Source organism: Piliocolobus tephrosceles, chromosome 6, assembly GCF_002776525.5.
Source record: "Piliocolobus tephrosceles isolate RC106 chromosome 6, ASM277652v3, whole genome shotgun sequence".
Lineage (NCBI taxonomy): Eukaryota > Metazoa > Chordata > Mammalia > Primates > Cercopithecidae > Piliocolobus > Piliocolobus tephrosceles.
Window position 1 is genome coordinate 101943828 of NC_045439.1, and position 19520 is coordinate 101963347.

General features: G+C 41.5%; 1 protein-coding gene across 6 annotated transcripts in view; it reads left to right on the plus strand.

Annotated features, from left to right (window-relative positions):
• Positions 1-19520, plus strand: part of CSNK1G1 (casein kinase 1 gamma 1) — a 208772-nt gene that overhangs the window by 141726 nt on the left and 47526 nt on the right. For 5 of the 6 annotated variants that reach the window (XM_023185302.1, XM_023185305.1, XM_023185304.1 and 2 more), the window contains 2 exons: positions 16529-16680; positions 19129-19363. The exons of the other annotated variant lie outside the window; for it this stretch is intronic. In XM_023185302.1, the coding sequence (XP_023041070.1) occupies positions 16529-16680; positions 19129-19363 (387 nt within the window). The remainder of the gene's footprint in view (positions 1-16528; positions 16681-19128; positions 19364-19520) is intronic. 6 annotated transcript variants of the gene reach the window in all.

Consider the following 19520-nt stretch of genomic DNA (forward strand, 5'->3'; position numbering starts at 1 on the left):
GCTTTTAGTGGCTGCCCTTAGAGAATGCTTGTTAAGGAGGTCAAAGACAAGGGAAGTCTAAGTCTAAAATAAGGACTAGAAGTAAGCTCGGTGACCCCCAAAGGACTGACCAGAGCCGTTAGTCACTCTTCCTCCTAGCTCATAGTATGTCAAGGTTATTCATTTAGAAGGGAGTTAACATTTAGCATTCCCAAAGCTGTGGAGTACTATGGAAAGAAGAAGGTGAGTCATTGAAGAGAATTATTCCTATGATTATGAGAAGGCAGAAGTATGTATCTACTGTCTTATATTAAAACTTAACTAATTTCTTTCCAGTATCTGTCATTGTCATTGGTAAGAAAACATTTCCTTAAGTTCCAGTAACAAACTATTTAAAGATAGATAACTCCCTGTGCCTACTATCATAATAGTAATCTAGTTGCTAGCTAAGCCCTTTTATATTTGTAGAATATAAGTTATTTGTAAGTGTGCTTGGAACAAAAGCCAATAGAAAGATCAATTTTTAACATTTGTGACCAATTGTCATTTTCTTTCTACAAAAATAATTTATATTCCACCCACTAAAAGAAGAGTTTGTCAGCTCTGCACGATTCTGCATTCTTGTGCTTTCAGCAGTCTAACACACTTTTAACATTTTTCTGCGTTGTCCTTTCTTTATACTTCATACGGCCTTAAGGCCAGCCTGTAGGTAATCTCTTCTATATTAGTGATAATGCAAGGAGATGACATTTTCACTAACAAAACACTACACATCACTGTGTTTATAGCTAGCACTATGCTGGGTAATTTGAGGGCCAAAGAATTACGAATAAGATGATCTCTGTCCTTCAGGACACTAGAGTGTCATTGGGTGGAAAATGTAATATTTACTGAGCTTACAGTATGTTCATGGTAGGACAGTAAGGTTAATGGTATTACAATAATGGTAAGTAACTGTAACACAAGCTAAAACAGTAGAATGTTATACATATATTTTAAGATACATATAAAATGAGGAAGTTCTGAAAGAAAAAAATGGTTTCTAATTTTGGGAAAGAGAAAAGGTTTTATAGCGAGAGTGGCATGTATGGGGCTGAGCTTTAAAAACGGATTATGATTTATTTGGACATATAAAAATGGAAGAGTAAGGAAAGCTTTCCAAGTACAAAAAATAAACCAAGGCCCAGAGGCTGCTATGTCTCTGTTCATGCATTTATTAAAGAGATATTCTTGAGCATCCCACTTGGGTTAAGTACTATTCTAAGCTAAGTCTTAGGGATACAATAGTGAGCAAGATAGGCACAGCTCCTTATATATATTATATATGTGTATATATATATAAGATAGAGCAAGACCTCATCTCCAAATACACACACACACACACACACACACACACACACATATATCTATTTGGAGATGAGGTCTTGCTCTATCACCTAGGCTGAAGTGCAGTGGTGTCATCACAGCTCACTGCAGCCTCAACCTCCTGGGCTCAAGAGATTCTCCCACCCCAGCTTCCTCAGTAGCTGGGACCACAGGCATGCATCACATGCCCAACTGATTTTTTATTTTTTTGTAAACATGGGGTCTCCCTATGTTGCCCAGGCTAGTCTCAAACTTTTGGCCTCAAGCAGTCTTCCCGCCTCAGCCTCCCAAAGTGCTGAGATTACAGGTGTGAGCCACCGTGCCCAGGTTTAATTAATATTCTAAAAGGAATATTATTTATTTTTTTGAGATGGATTCTCGCTCTGTCACCCAGGCTGGAGTGCAGTGGCATGATCTCGGCTCTCTGCAAGCTCCACCTCCTGGGTTCACGCCATTCTCCTGCCTCAGCCTCCCAAGTAGTTGGGACTACAGGCACCCGCCACCATGCCCTGCTAATTTTTTTGTATCCTCCTGCCTCGGCCTCCCAAAGTGCTGGGATTACAGGTGTGAGCCACTGTGCCTAGCTGCCATTTCATTTTTAAATACCCCCACAGACCTGAGTACTCAAGTAATGGGGACTGCAGTGCTAAATGTTGAAAATAGGCCCAGGCCTAGAGTCAGAATAGGGACCAAAGAAGATTTAGAACTCTGGCAGTTTGGGGAGGGTGAGGTGGGGAGAACTGCTCGAGACCAGGAGTTCAAGACCAACCTGGGCAACCTAGTGGGACCCTGTCTCAACAAAAAATTAAAAATTAGCCAGGGGTGGTGTCACATATCTGTAAGTCCCAGCCACTTGGGAGGCTGAGGTGGGAATATTGCTTGAGCCTGGGAAGTCAAGGCTGCTGTGAGCCATGATTCGTGCCATTGCACTCTAGCCTGGGTAATAGAGTGAGACCCTGATTTAAAAAAAACAAAAACAAAAACTGGCAATTTGGCACATTATGCTAAAATGTTAACTATGCAAGCATTTGACTCAGCATTTCCTCTTTAAGAAATTAACATTCAAGATATGTTTATGGGGCCAGGCATGGTGGCTCCCACCTATAATCCCAGCACTTTGGGAGGCCGAGGAGGGCAGATCACCTGAGGTGAAACATGGTGAAACCCTGTCTCTACTAAAAATACAAAACTTAGCCAGGCATGGTGACGCATGCCTGTAATCCCAGCTACTCCAGAGGCTGAGACAGGAGAATCGCTTGAACCCAGGAGGCGGAAGTTGCAGTAAGCCAAGATCACACCACTGCGCTCCAGCCTGGGCGAGAGAGTGAGACTCTGTCTTAAAGAAAAAAAAAAAAAAGATACATTTACAAACATGCCCGAAAACATAGGCATAAGGATTTTTTTTTTTTTTTTTTTTTTGTAGTATTGCATGCCTGTTTGTCTAGATGCTTTTATTTACAAAGAGTAGAATCCCAGTTCAAGCTCACTTGAGAGAGGGAGAGGAGAATTTCTTGGCTTACAGAACTGAGAAGTCAAAAGCATTCTCACTTCAAGCCATCCAGATACAGGACTGTTAATGTCCTTGGTCCATAGGTATGTGATACATTTACCTCTCTTTTTTTCTCACCTCTTCTTTCTCTGCATTAGCTTCATTCTCAAATAGGCTTTCTCCATGTGCTGGTCCCTGGCAACTCCAGACTGAACTGCTTTCAGTTTAGCAATCAGGGAGAGAGACAGAAAGAGAAAGAGTACTCCTTCTTCTCTCTAGTTCCATAAAAGTCCTAAAGTTGACTTCTGTTACATGAGAGACATGGCACCCATTCCTGAGCCAGTTTTCCTAGGCAGGCAGATAGAGGATTCTGATTAACTGGGCTTGTTGCATCCTCGGGACGGCGATGGGAAATGGGTTGGCCCCACTTTAACCACATGAAGTAACACTGGGGAATCCCTACTGTAAGAGTAAGGTGGTGTTATCAGAAGGAACAAAAGGATGCAGACCAGGCAAAAGCAATAGCTGTTCCCTATAATATATATTTCTAATTAACACATGGAAATAGCATAAATGCCCATCAGTAGGAGGAGAGTTAAACAGATACGATACATGGTGGAATACTATTATACTATTATACTACTATTAATATGTAGCTATTAAAATGAATAAGGTAGGTCCATATGTTGATAAGAAAAAGTATCTACTCTGTAGCATTTTTCTTTTTCTTCTTCTTTTTTTTTTTTTGAGACAGAGTCTCACTCTGTCACCCAGGCTGGCATACAGTGGTGTCATCTCAGCTCACTGCAACCACTGCCTCTGAAGCTCAAGTGATCCTCTTGTCTTAGCCTCCCAAGTAACTGGGACCACAGATATGCACCACCATACCTGACTAATTTTCTGTAGTTGTGGTAGAGACAGGGGTTTCACCATGTTGCCTAGGCTGATGTTGAACTTCTGAGCATAAGCAATCCACCTGCCTTGGCCTCCCAGAGTGTTGGGATTATGGGCATGAGCCACCATGTGTGGCCCACACTATAGTATTAAATTAAAAATGAAGTTTCAGTACACTATTCTTAATCATGTGCCTTTGTGGTTATGAATACTTTTTCTTTTTCTTTTCTTTTTTTGAGACGGAGTCTTGCTCTGTTGCCAGGCTGGAGTGCAGTGGCACGATCTCAGCTCACTGCAACCTCCGCCTCCCAGGTTCAAGTGATTCCCCTGCCTCAGCCTCCCGAGTAGCTAGGAATACAGGCATGCGCCACCATGCCCAGCTAATTTTTTGTATTTTAGTAAAGACGAGGTTTCACCAGGATGGTGTCGATCTCCTGACCTTGTGATCCACCTTCCTCGGCCTCCCAAAGTACTGGGATTACAGACGTGAGCCACTGTGCCCGGCTGTGAATACCTTTTCTTTATATGCTTTTTACTGCTTTTGGTTTGCTGTTATGTTTTGATTGTCTAAAAATGGGTAATATCGATATCCATGCTATATCTGTCTATTTATCACTTTTATAATTTAAAAAAGTAATGCCCCAGGTGGCTCCTGTTCCACACCAGGGACTGGAATTGACAAGGCTTGAGAACGTGGACAGGAAAGGTGAAAAGATAGTGTTTGTGGAGCTGATTTTAAAATAATGGGGGCGAGGGCAAGAACATTTCTTAAAAATAAGGGAAGCCAAAGGGATGGGTAGGACAAATCAAGCTGCCTGTGAAGCATAGTGGCGGGATTTATGTACTGGAAAAATGATAAAGAGCTACTGGAAAAAAATAAAATGTTAACCAAAAGGACAGAACATGCAGTTTGGAAGAGTTGGGTTGGGAAGCATGGAGAATAATTTTGACAACAACATAGATGAAAAAGAACATTAGAGTAAGAGAATGCAGACATCTTAGTGTAGAGAAGAGAATAGTGAATCTGGAATTGAGAGATTTGGTTGTATTATTTGGGAACCTAGGAAAGTTCACACAATATTTCTTGGGGTTTTTATTTCATCTGTAAAATGGGGTCTTTAGTACTTGCCCTGTTTTTCCTCACAGGATGACCGTGAGATTCAAGTGTGGTAGGAAAAGGCTACTTAGGTGAAGAAAAGACTGTGTATTTCCAAGTTAAATGGGACCAAAATAAAGAATTTGTTTACAAATTGAGAGGGAGAAAATAAGGATAAGAAGAAGTTACTGGACTTCCTTTCATATTAGATGATTTAGATGACTAATTTTTTTGGTCATTTAATCTGTTTGGATGGGCAGGTGCTGTTTTGAGAGAGGAGAAGACATTTGTTTGTGTGTAGTTTTCAGTGCTGTTAACTGAAATAAGTAATTCTGCATAGTTGCTTACCTACATATGGGAACAGCAAGATAAACTGTAGATAGCATTTATAGTCATCATGGAAGATTTAAAATACACGGAAGTCAATGTAGAAATGTTGCAACTCTGAATTTACTTGAAGTATTCATACTTGTGGCTTGCGCAACAGAACTGTCTTTTAAAAGTATTCCCAGGCCGGGCGCGGTGGCTCAAGCCTGTAATCCCAGCACTTTGGGAGGCCGAGACGGGCGGATCACGAGGTCAGGAGATCAAGACCATCTTGGCTAACATGGTGAAACTCCGTCTCTACTAAAAATACAAAAAACTAGCCGGGCGAGGTGGCGGGCGCCTGTAGTCCCAGCTACTCCGGAGGCTGAGGCAGGAGAATGGCGTAAACCCGGGAGGCGGAACTTGCAGTGAGCTGAGATCCGGCCACTGCACTCTAGCCCGGGCGACAGAGCAAGACTCCGTCTCAAAAAAAAAAAAAAAAAAAAAGTATTCCCATGAAATGTAAGCAAGAACTCAGAAAAATCAATTGTGTTAGTATTCCCTGCACATTTTAAATCCAATGAATTTGCTTTGCTCTGTATGTATTGTGTGTATTTCAGCATTTTGAGGAAAGCATTAGGCATTCCAAATGGAAAACTCAAGTGCCATCGCATTGAGTTGTAGTTATTAATTTACTTAGTACTTATTTTAACCCTATCTACCATATGCTTGGACCAGTGCTAGGTGCTGACATACAAAAACATTAACACACAGTAGTTGCTGCTTTCAAATAGCCTACCGTTAGTAGGGAACACAGACACATGGATAAAGAAAGCGTAATGGGAGCGGGGCAGGATTGTGAGGAAGGGGATCACTGTACTTTGGGTAACCTCATTTTTTCCTTTTCATTCCTTTTAGATGCTTGGTGGAACCTTCTTGACTTTTTAGTTGTTAATTGTTCAGGTGTGTTTTAAGAAGAATCAGGTGTCTTCTCTTAGGTTTTGAGGCAGAGTTTGAAATTCAATAGATATTCCATGTTTGTGTTTTAAATCGCAGGAACTACAGTACTAAGGAAGGTGGAAAAATGGCAAATACTGGGTTTTTAAATCTCATGAATTTACCATCTGAGTAAAGTTAGTGTGTTAGTAACTCAGCAGAGCTGAGTTCGTTCGTTCGTTCTTTCTTTTCTTTTCTTTCTTTCTTTTTTAACAGAGTCTTGTTCTGTTGCCAGGCTGGAGTGCAGTGGTGCGATCTTGGCTCACTGCAGCCTCCACCTCCTGGATTCAAGCGATTCCCCTGCCTCAGCCTCCCTAGTCTGGGACTACAGGCGTGCACCATCACACCCAGCTAATTTTTTGTATTTTGGTAGGGACGGGGTTTCTCCATGTTGGCCGAGATGGTCTTGATCTCCTGACCTCATGATCCACCCACCTTGGTCTCCCAAAGTGCTGGGATTACAGGCATGAGCCACTGTACCCAGCCAAGTTAGTCTTTTTGGAAAGAGAAAGGACTTTACTCCTTTGCTTCCACCCCACCTCCAATACACAACACACTTTTACCTGTTTTTATCTTGGGCCAGGCACAGTGACTCACGTGCCCAGCACTTTGGGTGGCCAAGGTGTTACCAGATGGAAAGTCTTGACTGTGAGTTGTCTAAGTTCTTAGTGCCTTGAGCAAAGAATTGAACAACGGAAGGCGAAGGCATAGATTTATTGAAGTGAAAGTACACTCCACAGAGTGGGAGTGGGCTTGAACAGGTGGCTCAAGAGTCCTGATAGTAATATTCCTTGGGATTTTTATTGATTTAAAAGAGTATGGTAGGTCAGGCGCAATGACTCATGCCTGTAATCCCAGCACTTCGGGAGGCCGAGGCAGGTGGATCACCTGAGGTCAGGAGTTTGAGATCAGCCTGGGCAACATGGTGAAACCCCAACTCTACCAAAAATACAAAAATTAGCTAGGTGTGGTGTTAGGCACCTGTAATCCCAGCTACTTGGGAGGCTGAGGCAGGAGAATCACTTGAACCCAGGAGGCAGAGGTTGCAGTGAGCTGAGATCACACCATTGCACTCCAGCCTGGGTGACAAGAGCGAAATTCTATCTCAACAACAACAAAAGAGCATGGTAAGACGCCTAAGTACCTTTAGAGGCTTCTGATAGGTTATGCCCTATGGAAATGAAGGATTCTGCCCCAGACCAGTCAGAGGCAGGATGCTGCCCAGGACCAGTCAGAAGCAAGATTCTTCCCAGGACCAATCAGAGACATCTCACCTATGGCATATATGCAGATGAAGGTCCCAGAATGGACCAAAACCAGACATTCCCATTCCTGGCATGGGGAGGGAAGTTTGGAGAGGGATGGGCCTTTGGCCCCTTATGACTTGGTTGTGGACAGGTGAGGTTTTTGTCTTAGTCCATTCCAAGAAGGCAGGCATAGGTTGGCCTTAGGTTTACTGTTTTCAGACCCTATTCTCCTGCCTCAGAGGCATGCGGACCACTTGAGGCCAGGAGTTTGAGACCAGCCTGGCTAACGTGGTGAAACCCCAGGTCTACTAAAAATGCAAAAATTAGCCAGGCATGGTGGCACATGCCTGTAATCCCAGCCACTCGGGTGGCTGAGTCAAGAGAATCACTTGAACCCAGGAGGTAGAGGTTGCAGTGACCCAAAATTGCACCACTGTACTCTGGCCTGGGCTACAGAGCAACATTCTGTCTCCAAAAAATAAAAATGTGTGTAGAGGAAATCTGTCCTGTCTTGGGCTTTCTTTTCTGACTCCTTTTGGGTAAATAAAATGTTAAGCCTGCTTTAAGGCTCAAGGCCTTCATAATTATGTGTATGTAATAGAGACACTGTTAAAGCTCAATGTCTGTGGCTCAGAAATGTGAAATTATTCCTCTTCTTTTGCCTTTCCTCACTGCCTCTTCCCCTGCCATACAAATTTGAGCTCGTGCTAGCAGCAGCCTATGTTTGGCAGTATTCCAGTTCCCAGGAGGCATTTAAACAAGATGATTGTAAAACATTTTTCATTATAGGACAAAGTAATCCTGTTTTCTTAATTCTGGGCCTAGCTGTTTTTGTTATTAAACCAGCATTTTGAGTAAATTCATATGTTTAACTGGTTCATGTTGCAAAGAGACATTTTTCAGAGCCAGAGACATGAGAGGGATTGTTCTTTTTTAAAAAAGAAATACTACATGTTATCTCCTATCTTTGTAATAATGCATTGTTTTTATGGATTTATTCTCTGAGTTTTAAAGACTATGCTTCCATTTTTCCCTTTCACTGCTTACAATGGAATATCATCTCGTTTATCTACCTATTTCTGATTTCTTGCTAAGGGTACATGTTTAAGATTATTTTCTTTAATGATAATTGCCCATGTATTATAATAATAATTGCCTGATCCCTCAGAAACATTACAGAGCATTTAGTAGTTGTGCTAGAAACTATCACCATTGATGGGGCCGAGAAGATAATTTAATTTGGGAAAAAAAGTATTCTATTTTCTTTAAACATTAAATAATACACTATGTAAACAAAGCAAAAGAATGGGCTTGCCAAGGTCATTGTCCTTCAAAGTTAGATAATTTAGTTTTTAAAAAAGAATGAAAGACTAATTATTAGGATAGACTAATAATAGGATCAAATTACCAAAACCTTTGAGGTGGCTCTATTTCAGTTCTCAACCTGATGTGCCTTTTATAATATCTCTACTTAGAGTAGTTACTGTTCATAATGTGTTATGGATTGTTTTCAGATAACAGCTTGGATTATAAAAGAAGCCATTATCCTTGATTTGGTGTATTTAACTCAAGTTAAACTTAGTATAGACTGAAAATTAGCTCTAGTGTTCTACATTCATTCCCTATTCTGTGCAGCTTGGTATATGTGTGAGCCGTATGTCCCACAGGGTTTATAACATCGTGTTATTGATGATGGAAAGGCTGTTTCATAGTACTAAGGAAAATATACAAGATAACATATGTACTATATATATAACCTTGCAGTTTTGGTTTATAAGAGATTTAACCTGTAGTTAAAGGAAATATAATGAAATCTACTGGAAATCCTTCAGAAAAGGAAAATTCAGTAGTCACTTCTTTAGTTTCCAGGTTTCTGTGCAGTTTACCAATTTAGGAGGGGGAGACCTCATTAGCACATTATTCCCAGAGCAGATGAGAGATTATAAAACTATTAATACCTTAGTTTCCAATATACCATTGATCAAAGAATCCAGCACATATCTTGCCTGAGTCTCCCACTTCCTTTCCATTCCCTCATAATTATTTATAGAAAGTACCTTTTTACCACATGTGTACCTTATGTTGCACTTAAGGATCTGCCCTTCTCCCCGGTCTCATTAAAGATTTCATAGCATAATGTTGATTAATTAAAAATTTCATAAGCAGTGGATTAGATATGGCTCTGCAAAAGAAGAATGAAATATACAGGATTTTTTTTTTTTTCATTTAAATGCAGCCCAGCTGATAAACCATTACTGCGTGGTAATCTCTGACCAAAGAGACAGACTTTCCTAGTGTGCCTGTGTTTGTGTCTTTTACCACCAGCACAGACCACTTTATGAGTAGTCATGCGAAAAAACAGGCTCAGAGTAGAACTTGCACGGAGAGCTTTCTGTACACATAGTTCTAATAAATTACAGCTACATCTCCCAAAGAAACTTTTATGCTCAAAAGTATATTTTCTGTAAGAAAATAACTCAGAAACTTTAAACAGAGAAATCTTTTTAACTTGCCTTAAAATTCTTTCCTTCGAAAGGATTGAGTCCAGTTGTTTTGATCTGAAATAACTTCTGAAAGAGGCCTGTCACTGTATTCTGAATCCTTATGATATATTAATCATAAAACAAAGCATACCCTTTATTTCTACTCTCTAGATATAGTGTTTTTCAGCTGAGGTTACACATCAGAATCACTTGTGGAGCAATGTTTGCTTCCACTCCTAGAAATTCTGATTCAGTAGGTAGGAGGTGAAGTCACTGCATCTCATTTTGGGTATTTTTTTTTTTTAAGTTTTAAAGATATTTCTGATGGATACACTTCCAGTTGAGTTTCACTACCAGCTTATGTTTGAATTGGTGCCACACGTTATTTCATAAAATATGGAGGTGAGTTTCATTCATAGTAGTTCTGTGGCTTTACAGAGAGGAACCCAGAAGGTAGCTAGAAGGAAATCCTGGTCATAATAAGAATTTGGGTTTTGAAAGGAACCAGTCTAAACCCCCTCTTCTTCTTCTTCTTCTTTTTTTTTTTTTTTTTTTTTTGTTGTTGTTGTTGTTGTTTTTCCTTATTTCTTCTAAAGAAAAAAAAAAAAACGGGATACGTGTGCAGAACGTGCAGGTTTGTTACATAGGTACACTTGTGCCATGGTGGTTTGCTGCACCTATTGACCCGTCCTCTAAGTTTCCTCCCCCCACCCCCCATCCATCAACAGGCCCTGGCGTGTGTTGTTCCCCTCTCTGTGTCCACGTGTTCTCAGTGTTCAACTCCCACTTATGAGTGAGAACATGTGGTGTTTGGTTTTCTGTTCCTGTGTTAGTTTGCTGAGGATGATGGCTTCCAGCTTCATCCATGTCCCTGTAAAGGACATGATCTCATTCCTTTTTATGGCTGCATAGTATTCCATGGTATATATGTATCACATTTTCTTTATCCAGTCTGTCATTGATGCACATTTGGGTTGGTTCCATATCTTTGATATTGTAAATAGTGCTGCAATAAACATACATGTGCATGTCTCTTTATAGTAGAATGATTTATATTACTTTGGGTATATACTCAGTAATGTGATTGCTGGGTCAAATGGTATTTCTGGTTCTAGATCCTTAAGGAATCACCATACTGTCTTCCACAATGGTTGAACTAATTTACATGCCTACCAACAATGTAAAAGCATTCCTATTTCTCCACAGCCTCGCCAGCATCTGTTGTTTCCTGAGTTTCTAATAATCACCATTCTGACTGGCGTTGAGATGGTATCTCATTGTGTAAACCCCTTCCTCTTTACAGATGAATTAGCTAACCCAGAGAGGCTACAGAATGTGCCAGAGTTGAAAGCAGAAGCAAATACTAGATCTAAGACTCTTGAGCTTTTTCTATACTAGTATCTCGGACCTTGATCCTAGACTTGAGCTCTTTCTACACTAGGATCTCGGACCTTGATCCTCCCCTAGAAATGCTTCAAAGCCACTCAGTGGTCTAGAAGTTGCTTTGAGCATCCCAAAGCCTGCCAGTGTGTTATGAGGTCTCAGGGTACTTAATAAAAGCAATAATGCAGCAAGCAGGAACTCTTAATTCTTCAGAGTTCCTAGGTGGGAGTAATGGGTGACATTATAGTTAGAAATTACAGATATTACTCAGAATCCTTTTGTGACTTTGTTGTAAACATGGAAACTTCTGGCAAAAGATAATCTAGATTTGATACTAAAGATCATTGAGAACAGGATCAGTTGTCTCATTTAAACTGAACCTTAAGTATTGGCAACAAGTGTAGGAAATTATGCCAATATTATATTTCTAAGCAAGCCTGACTTTTAGCTTTTACTTTAAAAAGAGGATATTATGCCTAGATTTGTAGTTTAGCCAACGAATGGAGTAATATGTTTACTAATTAGGATTAGAGTTGGCTGCTTTTTAAAAATCCAAATACAAGTAGCTCAGTCAAGGTGGAGATTGATTTTTCTTTTTGATAAAAAAACGTCCAGAGGGAAGAAAAGTCCAACATTGGCATGGTTACTCCACAGCCATCAGGGACTTAGGTTCTTCTCTTTTTTGCTCATCTATTCTTGGCACTACTTTACATCCTCAAGATGTCTGGTGATTCTAGATGGCTTCTGGACGTTTAGAAGGTCACATCTTTCACCTTTCATTCTAGCCATCTCTCTTGAAAGAATTTTTAGAATTATACACTCAGTGGCCAGGCACAGTGGCTCATGCCTGTAATCCCAGCACTTTGGGAGGCCAAGGCAGGCAGATCACTTGAGGCCAGGAGTTGGAAACCAGCCTGGCCAACATGGTGAAATCTCATCTCTACCAAAAACTAAAAAAAAAAAAATTAGCCCTAGTCTGTAGTCCCAGCTACTCAGAAGGCTGAGGCAAGACTAAAACTAAAAAAAAAAAAAAAAAAAAAAAATTAGCCAAGTCTGTAGTCCCAGCTACTCAGGAGGCTGAGGCAAGAGAATGGCTTGAACCCAGGAGGCGGAGGTTGCAGTAAGCTGAGATCATGCAACTACACTCCAGCCTGGGCAGCAGAGCAAGACTCTGAATAAAAAAAAAAAAAGAATTATACACTCATTTCTCCTTCCATCTCATTGGTCTTTCCTAATTGTCAAGGGAGGCTGGAGTTATAACTGGGCAAGTTGCTATTTGCAACAATTAGAAGTTCTGGGCCACGCGTGGTGGCTCATGCCTATAATAATAGCACTTTGGGAGGCCGAGTTGGGTGGGTCACTTGAGGTAAGGAGTTCAAGACCAGCCTGACCAGCAAGATGAAACTTCGTCTTTACTAAAAATACAAAAATTATCCGGGCATGGTGGCAGGTGCCTGTATCTCAGCTACTCGGGAGGCTGAGGCAGGAGAAGGGCTTGAACCCAGGAGGCAGAGGTTGCAGTAAGCTGAGATCACGCCACTGCATTCCAGCCTCAGCAAAAGAGCAAGACTCTGTCTCAAAAAAAAAAAAAAAAAAAAAAAAAGTTATGTTATTTTAAAAGAAGGGGAGGCTGGGCGTGGTGGCTCACACCTGTAATCCCAGCACTTTGGGAGGCCAAGGCAGGCGGATCACGAGGTCAGGAGATGGAGACCATGCTGGCCAACATGGTGAAATCCCATCTCTACTAAAAATTTAAAAATTAGCTGTATGTGGTGACACATGCCTGTCAATCCCAGCTGCTTGGGAGACTGAGGCATGAGAATCACTTGAACTCAGGAGGTGAAGGTTGCATTGAGCCGAGATCGTGCCACTGCACTCCAGCCTGGCGACCGAGCGAGACTCTTATCTCAAAAAAAAAAAAAAAAAAGAAAAAAAGAAAAGAAAAGAAAAAAAGAAGGGGAGAGGCATCCCTGTAATCTCACTTTGGGAGGTCAAAGCAGGAGGATCAGTTGAGCCCAGAGATTTAAGACCAGCCTGGACAACATAGTGGGAGCTCATCTCTGGAAAAAATTTTAAAAAAACTAGCCCAATGTGGTGGCATGTGCCTGTACTCCCAGCTGTTTGGGAGTCTGAGACAGGAGGATTTCTTGTCCCAGGAGGTTGAGGCTGCAGTGAGCCATGGTCACACCACTGCCCTCCAGCCTGGGTGACACAATGAGACCCTGTCTCAAAAGAAAAAGGAGAGGGAGAGTGGATATGTGGATATTGGGCATGCAAACAGGCGCTGCCACAACCTGCTTTGAAGAATATAATATTTATATTAGGAAAATAACATTTTAGTGTCATCAAATCCTTATATAGGACATAAATTTAAAAGATCCCCAAACTGCATTTACCATGTGTCTGATTAATAAAAGCAGTAAATCTCTAGGACAGAGTGTTCTGCTTTGGATGTCTCAGCAGGAGTCATTGGAAACAACTGTTGAGTTTTGTATATTTTTAAAAAACTGAAAAATGACTTCTTCAAAACAACAGGGAAAAAAAGACTCTTTGGGGCTGGTGTGGTGACTCACGCCTGTAATACCAGTACTTTGGGAGGCCGAGGCGGGTAGATCACCTGAGGTCAGGAGTTTGAGACCAGCCTGGCCAACATGGGGAAACACTGTCTCTTCTAAAAATAGAAAAATTAGCTGGGCGTGGCAGTGTGCACCTGTAATCCCAGCTACTCAGGAGGCTGAGGCAGGAGAATGGCTTGAACTCGGGAGGCAGAGGTTGCAATGAGTCGAGATGACGCCAGTGCACTCCAGCCTGGGCTACAGAGTGAAACTCCATCTCAAAAAAAAAAAAAAAAAAAAACAAAGACACTTCAAATTAAATCCTTTTCTCTTTTGGAGATAGGAAGAATCAAGACAACCACAAAAACAATTGAACAGATATTTGTTGAACTAGCAGGAGTAATGTATATTAGAGGATACAAGCTAGGAATAAACATATTTAAAGAAAATGTTCAAGTTGTTTAGGGCTTAGGCCATGCATGGTAGCTCACGCCTGTAATCCCAGCACTTTGGGAGGCTAAGGCGGACAGATCACTTGAGGTCGGGAATTCGAGACCAGCCTGGCCAACATGGCGAAACCCTGTCTCTCCAAAAGATACAAAAAAAATTGCTGGACACCATGCCTGTAATCTCAGCTACTTGGGAGACTGAGGCGCGAGAATTGCTTGAACCCAGGAGGTGGAGGTTACAGTGGGCCAAGAATTGTGCCACTGTACTCCAGCCTGGGTGACAGAATGAGACTCTGTCTCAAAAAAAAAAACAGTTATTTAGGATTTGATGAATCAAGATAGACTAATACAATATATGAAATAGTTATTAATTCCAAATATGTGAGACCTATCCTTGAGAGAAGTATGTGTTAGATGTACATCTGCCTATATCCCACCCATAGAAATAAAAAGGGAATGGGGCCAGGCACAGTAGCTCATGCCTGTAATTCCAGCACTTTGGGGGGCAAAGGAGGGAGGATTGCTTGAGCTTGGGAGTTGTTCAGGACCAACCTGGGTAACATAGTGAGACCCCATCTCTACAAAAAATCAAAAACTTAGTCTGGTGTGGTAGAGCAAGCCTACAGTCCCAGCTGCTACTTGGGAGTCTGAGCTGGGAAGATCGCATTAGTCTGGGAGGCAGAGATTGCAGTGAGCCAAGATCTCACCACTGCACTCCAGCCTGGGTGACAGTGAGACCTTGTCTCAAGTTAAAACACTTAGAGGAAGAAGCAAACAATAATCTACAACATATTCAACTGTAGACCACTATATACATAAATGTGTGAGATGGGAATGTTTCTGCTCTATGAAACCAGATAATTTTTTAAGTGTTCTGTAATCTTTTTTTTTTTTTTTTTTTTGAGATGGAGTCTCGCTCTGTCACCCAGGCTGGAGTGCAGTGGCGCCATCTCAACTCACTGCAACCTCCGCCTCCCGAGTTCAAACGATTCTCCTGCCTCAGCCTCCTGAGTAGCTGGGATTATAGGTGTGTACCACCACGCCCAGCTAATTTTTGTATTTTCAATAGAGACAGGGTTTCACCATGTTGGCCAGGCTGGTCTCAAAACTCCTGACCACCTCGGCCTCCCAAGCCACCGCACCTGGCCTCTGTAATCTTATTTAATATCTACTATTCTCATGGTACCAGTTATATATTTAGTAAATGCCTCGTATTTATGATGCACTTTATAAAGGAAATTTATTCACAATTTGCCACTTAGGTGAAAAAGTCTGGATTTTGGCTTCTTAATAGCTATGAATTTCAGATGTGGGGAAAACCCAGCCTTGTGTTTTTTTCCCCCTTTTCCTTTCATCAGTACTTATCAGCAACCAAACACTAAGTGTCTGTTGACTTTTCTCCAGCTGATAGAAAACAAAAAACTGTAGAGACTCCCTGTGAAAAGAGGGCCAGTTGTGCTGGCCTGGGGCCAGGCTGCATTCTCTGTGACCTTGCCTTTTCAATCTGAGTTCTCCATAGGGCAACAGTTCCAAATAACCCATGTGGCTATGTCAGTAAGCATAGGGAGTGCTCATGAACCAGCTAACGTAACAAGTTCTGTTAGCTGGCCTTTGAGCTCAGTGAGCCATCCTTTGAGCCTTTTACGATACTGCACTTTCAGGCATCCTTTTGGGAAGATCTAATGGATCAGGGACCATTCTCTGTCTTATAGCAGTGGAAATGTTTTTGGCACTGTGGTATTAAATAACTACTCATTTGAACATATTATGCAATGACTTAGCCTTTCCCATCATTATTAGTTCCCATTGAAGCTGTTGTGCTCAGTTTAAGTTTCCAGAAGGGACTATGAAAGAAAATAGAAATCTCGGCCGGGTGCGGTGGCTCAAGCCTGTAATCCCAGCACTTTGGGAGGCCGAGACGGGCGGATCACGAGGTCAGGAGATCGAGACCATCCTGGCTAACACGGTGAAACCACGTCTCTACTAAAAACTACAAAAAACTAGCCGGGCGAGGTGGCTGCGCGTGTAGTCCCAGCTACCCGGGAGGCTGAGGCAGGAGAATGGCGTGAACCCGGGAGGCGGAGCTTGCAGTGAGCTGAGATCCGGCCACAGCACTCCAGCCTGGGTGACAGAGCGAGACTCCATCTCAAAAAAAAAAAAAAAAAAGAAAATAGAAATCTCACAAGTTGTACTTTTAAAAATATTTTATTCAGTGCTAATACCGTTATCTCATATTTTGGCTTTTGTGTCTCCCACTATATACCCCCATTTCCCCTCTGCTTTCAGGTGAAGGTCTCCCACAGGTGTATTACTTTGGACCATGTGGGAAATATAATGCCATGGTGCTGGAGCTCCTTGGCCCTAGCTTGGAGGACTTGTTTGACCTCTGTGACCGAACATTTACTTTGAAGACGGTGTTAATGATAGCCATTCAGTTGGTAAGTTGGAATTGCTATTCTAGAAGAGAATAGGCTGGTTCCTCAGCCACATCCTTGTGGGCCTTTTGGTGATTTACTAACCATAGCGACACATCAAGAATTAGTATTCACAGGCTTGATGGCATTCTGGGAAGTTGGCTGGGGCAAAAAGGGTAAATTCAGAGAAGTCACACTACATCTGCAATTTGCTCTATTTTAAGACTTTGTACCTTGGAGCAATGCTCTGCCCTTAACTGAAGAGGAAGTATATAATTTAGATTAGGGGAAAAGAGGACGATTAGATAGAGTTGTAAAAATGTGAATAATTTTTTCGATTTTGTTTTGTTTTGTTTTTCGTTTTTGAGACAGGGTTTCTGTCTCCCAGGCTAGAGTGCAGTAGCATGATCATAGCTCACTGAAACCTCGAACTCCTAGGCTCAAGCGATTCTCCTGCCTCAGACTCTGCAGCAGCTAGAACTGCAGGTGCCATGCCAGCTCATTTTTTAGAAAAATGTTGTGGAGACAGGCTCCCACTATGTTGTCCAGGCTGGTCTGAACTCCTGGTCTCAACTGGTCCTCCCACCTAAGCCTCCCAATGTGCTAGGATTACAGGCATGAACCACTGCACCCAGCCTATTTATGTGTTTTAAATATAGCTGTAAGGTTTTGTTATGTCCTATCTCTCCCTTCAGTGTTGCAACCAAGAAAATATTGACGATATAACCCATTGCACTAACACTCAGATTCACAGTTGTGTGACCAGGAATTTGCGGTAGTTCTCTGGCCTCCAGTTCTCTCAGAGACAAATTTCAGCTGAAGAGGCAGCTCTTGTAGCGCCTACCAAATTACACCCCAATACCAGTTTAATAAGCAGTTCCTACAGTTCCTTTGAGAAGTTTGACACAAGCCATTTGGGGAAGGATGCAAATATATCTTCATTTGTTTGAAATGGTAATGGTCTCTCCCACTGTCCTATAAAAATTTGGAAATGTTAGATAATTGACTTTGACTTTTGAGCCCCAAATTCAAATATCTGAGCTTCTCTTTCTCTACTAAAAGTTAGTAGAAAAGGGCTGGGCACGGTGGCTCATGGCTGTAATCCCAGCACTTTGGGAGGCCGAGGCGGGCGAATCATGAGGTCAGGAGATTGAGACCATCCTGGCTAACACGATGAAACCCCATCTCTACTAAAATATAAAAAATTAGTCAGGCGTGGTGGCGGGCGCCTGTGGGCCCAGCAGCTCGGCGGGCTGAGGCAGAAGAATGATGTGAACTTGGGAGATGGAGCTTGCAGTGAGCCGAGATCGCACCACTGCACTCCAGCCTGGGAGACAGAGCGAGACCCCATCTCCAAAAGAAAAAAAAAAAAGTTACTAGAAAAGCTTAGTAGACAGAAATACTTAATAAAATTTGAAATATTCTTATGACTATTATTTTTTATTATATTTAACTTAACATAAAAACTGTAGCCCTGGCCAGCATGGTGGCTCATGTCTATAATCCCAGCACTTTGGGAGGCTGAGGTGGGAGGATCACTTGAGGCCAAGAGTTTGAGACCAACCTAGGCAACATAGACCCCATCTCTACAAAAATAATCTTAAAATAAATTTAAAACAACAACAAGAATGAACTGTTTTGGTCAGGCACGGTGGCTTATGCCTGTAATCCTAACACTTTGGGAGGCCGAGGAGGGCGGATCACCCAAGGTCAGGAGTTTGAGACCAGCGTGGCCAACATGGTGAAACCTTGTCTCTACTAAAAATACAAAAATTAGCCAGGCATGGTGGCACGTGCCTGTAATCCCAGCTACCCGGGAGGCTGAGGCACGAGAATTGCTGGAACCCAGGAGGCTGAGGCTGCACTCCACCCTGGGTGACAGAGCAAGACTCCATCTCAAAAAATAATAATAATTATAATAACAACAATAATAATAATGAACTGTTTCCCTGTCTCTGCTTTAATTAGCTATGTGATGTCAGTCCAGTATTAACTTCTCTGAGCTTCATAACATCGAAAGTTGGGTTGGGTAGTCTTGTCCAACTAAGGATAGGAAGATGTGGGCAGAACGTGAATGTGGCAGTGGCATTTGTCTCAAAAGTCACCAACAGTTTGATATCGTACCTGGGAATACTTCTTTTCTCTCAAATGCTTAATTTTCTGAAGTAGCATATAAACAACTAATTTCATTCATCATTTGCAAATTGTGACATTATGAGGTAAAATTTAGCTATCATTTTAGCAGACCTGTACTATCTCACTTTCTTTTCCTAGTCTTGATATTTGTTATGTACATATTTATAACAAAATATTTTTTTGTTTACAAGTCAGTGAAGTGACTCTGGGTGATGAAAGGAGATGAATTTTACATTATTTCAGTAATTAAAACCTTGGTCTCGTTAAAGAAAATGTTTTGATGTATTTTCCTAATATACTTTTTTAGAGTATTTCCATCATTTGTTTCTCTTTTAGCTTTCTCGAATGGAATATGTACACTCAAAGAACCTCATTTACCGAGATGTCAAGCCAGAGAACTTCCTGATTGGTCGACAAGGCAATAAGAAAGAACATGTTATACACATTATAGACTTTGGACTGGCCAAGGAATACATTGACCCCGAAACCAAAAAACACATACCTTATAGGGAACACAAAAGTTTAACTGGAACTGCAAGATATATGTCTATCAACACGCATCTTGGCAAAGGTGTGTTTTTTTCTGTTCCATGAAAGGGGCGAGTCATTAGAACAGTTTATTATTCCTGTAACACTTATATCGTCATTGTGCATTACAACTTGTGGTTTTTATTGCTTCACAAGGTTAAGTGATTTTTATACATGAGAAGTTGAGATGGTAAGTTAAT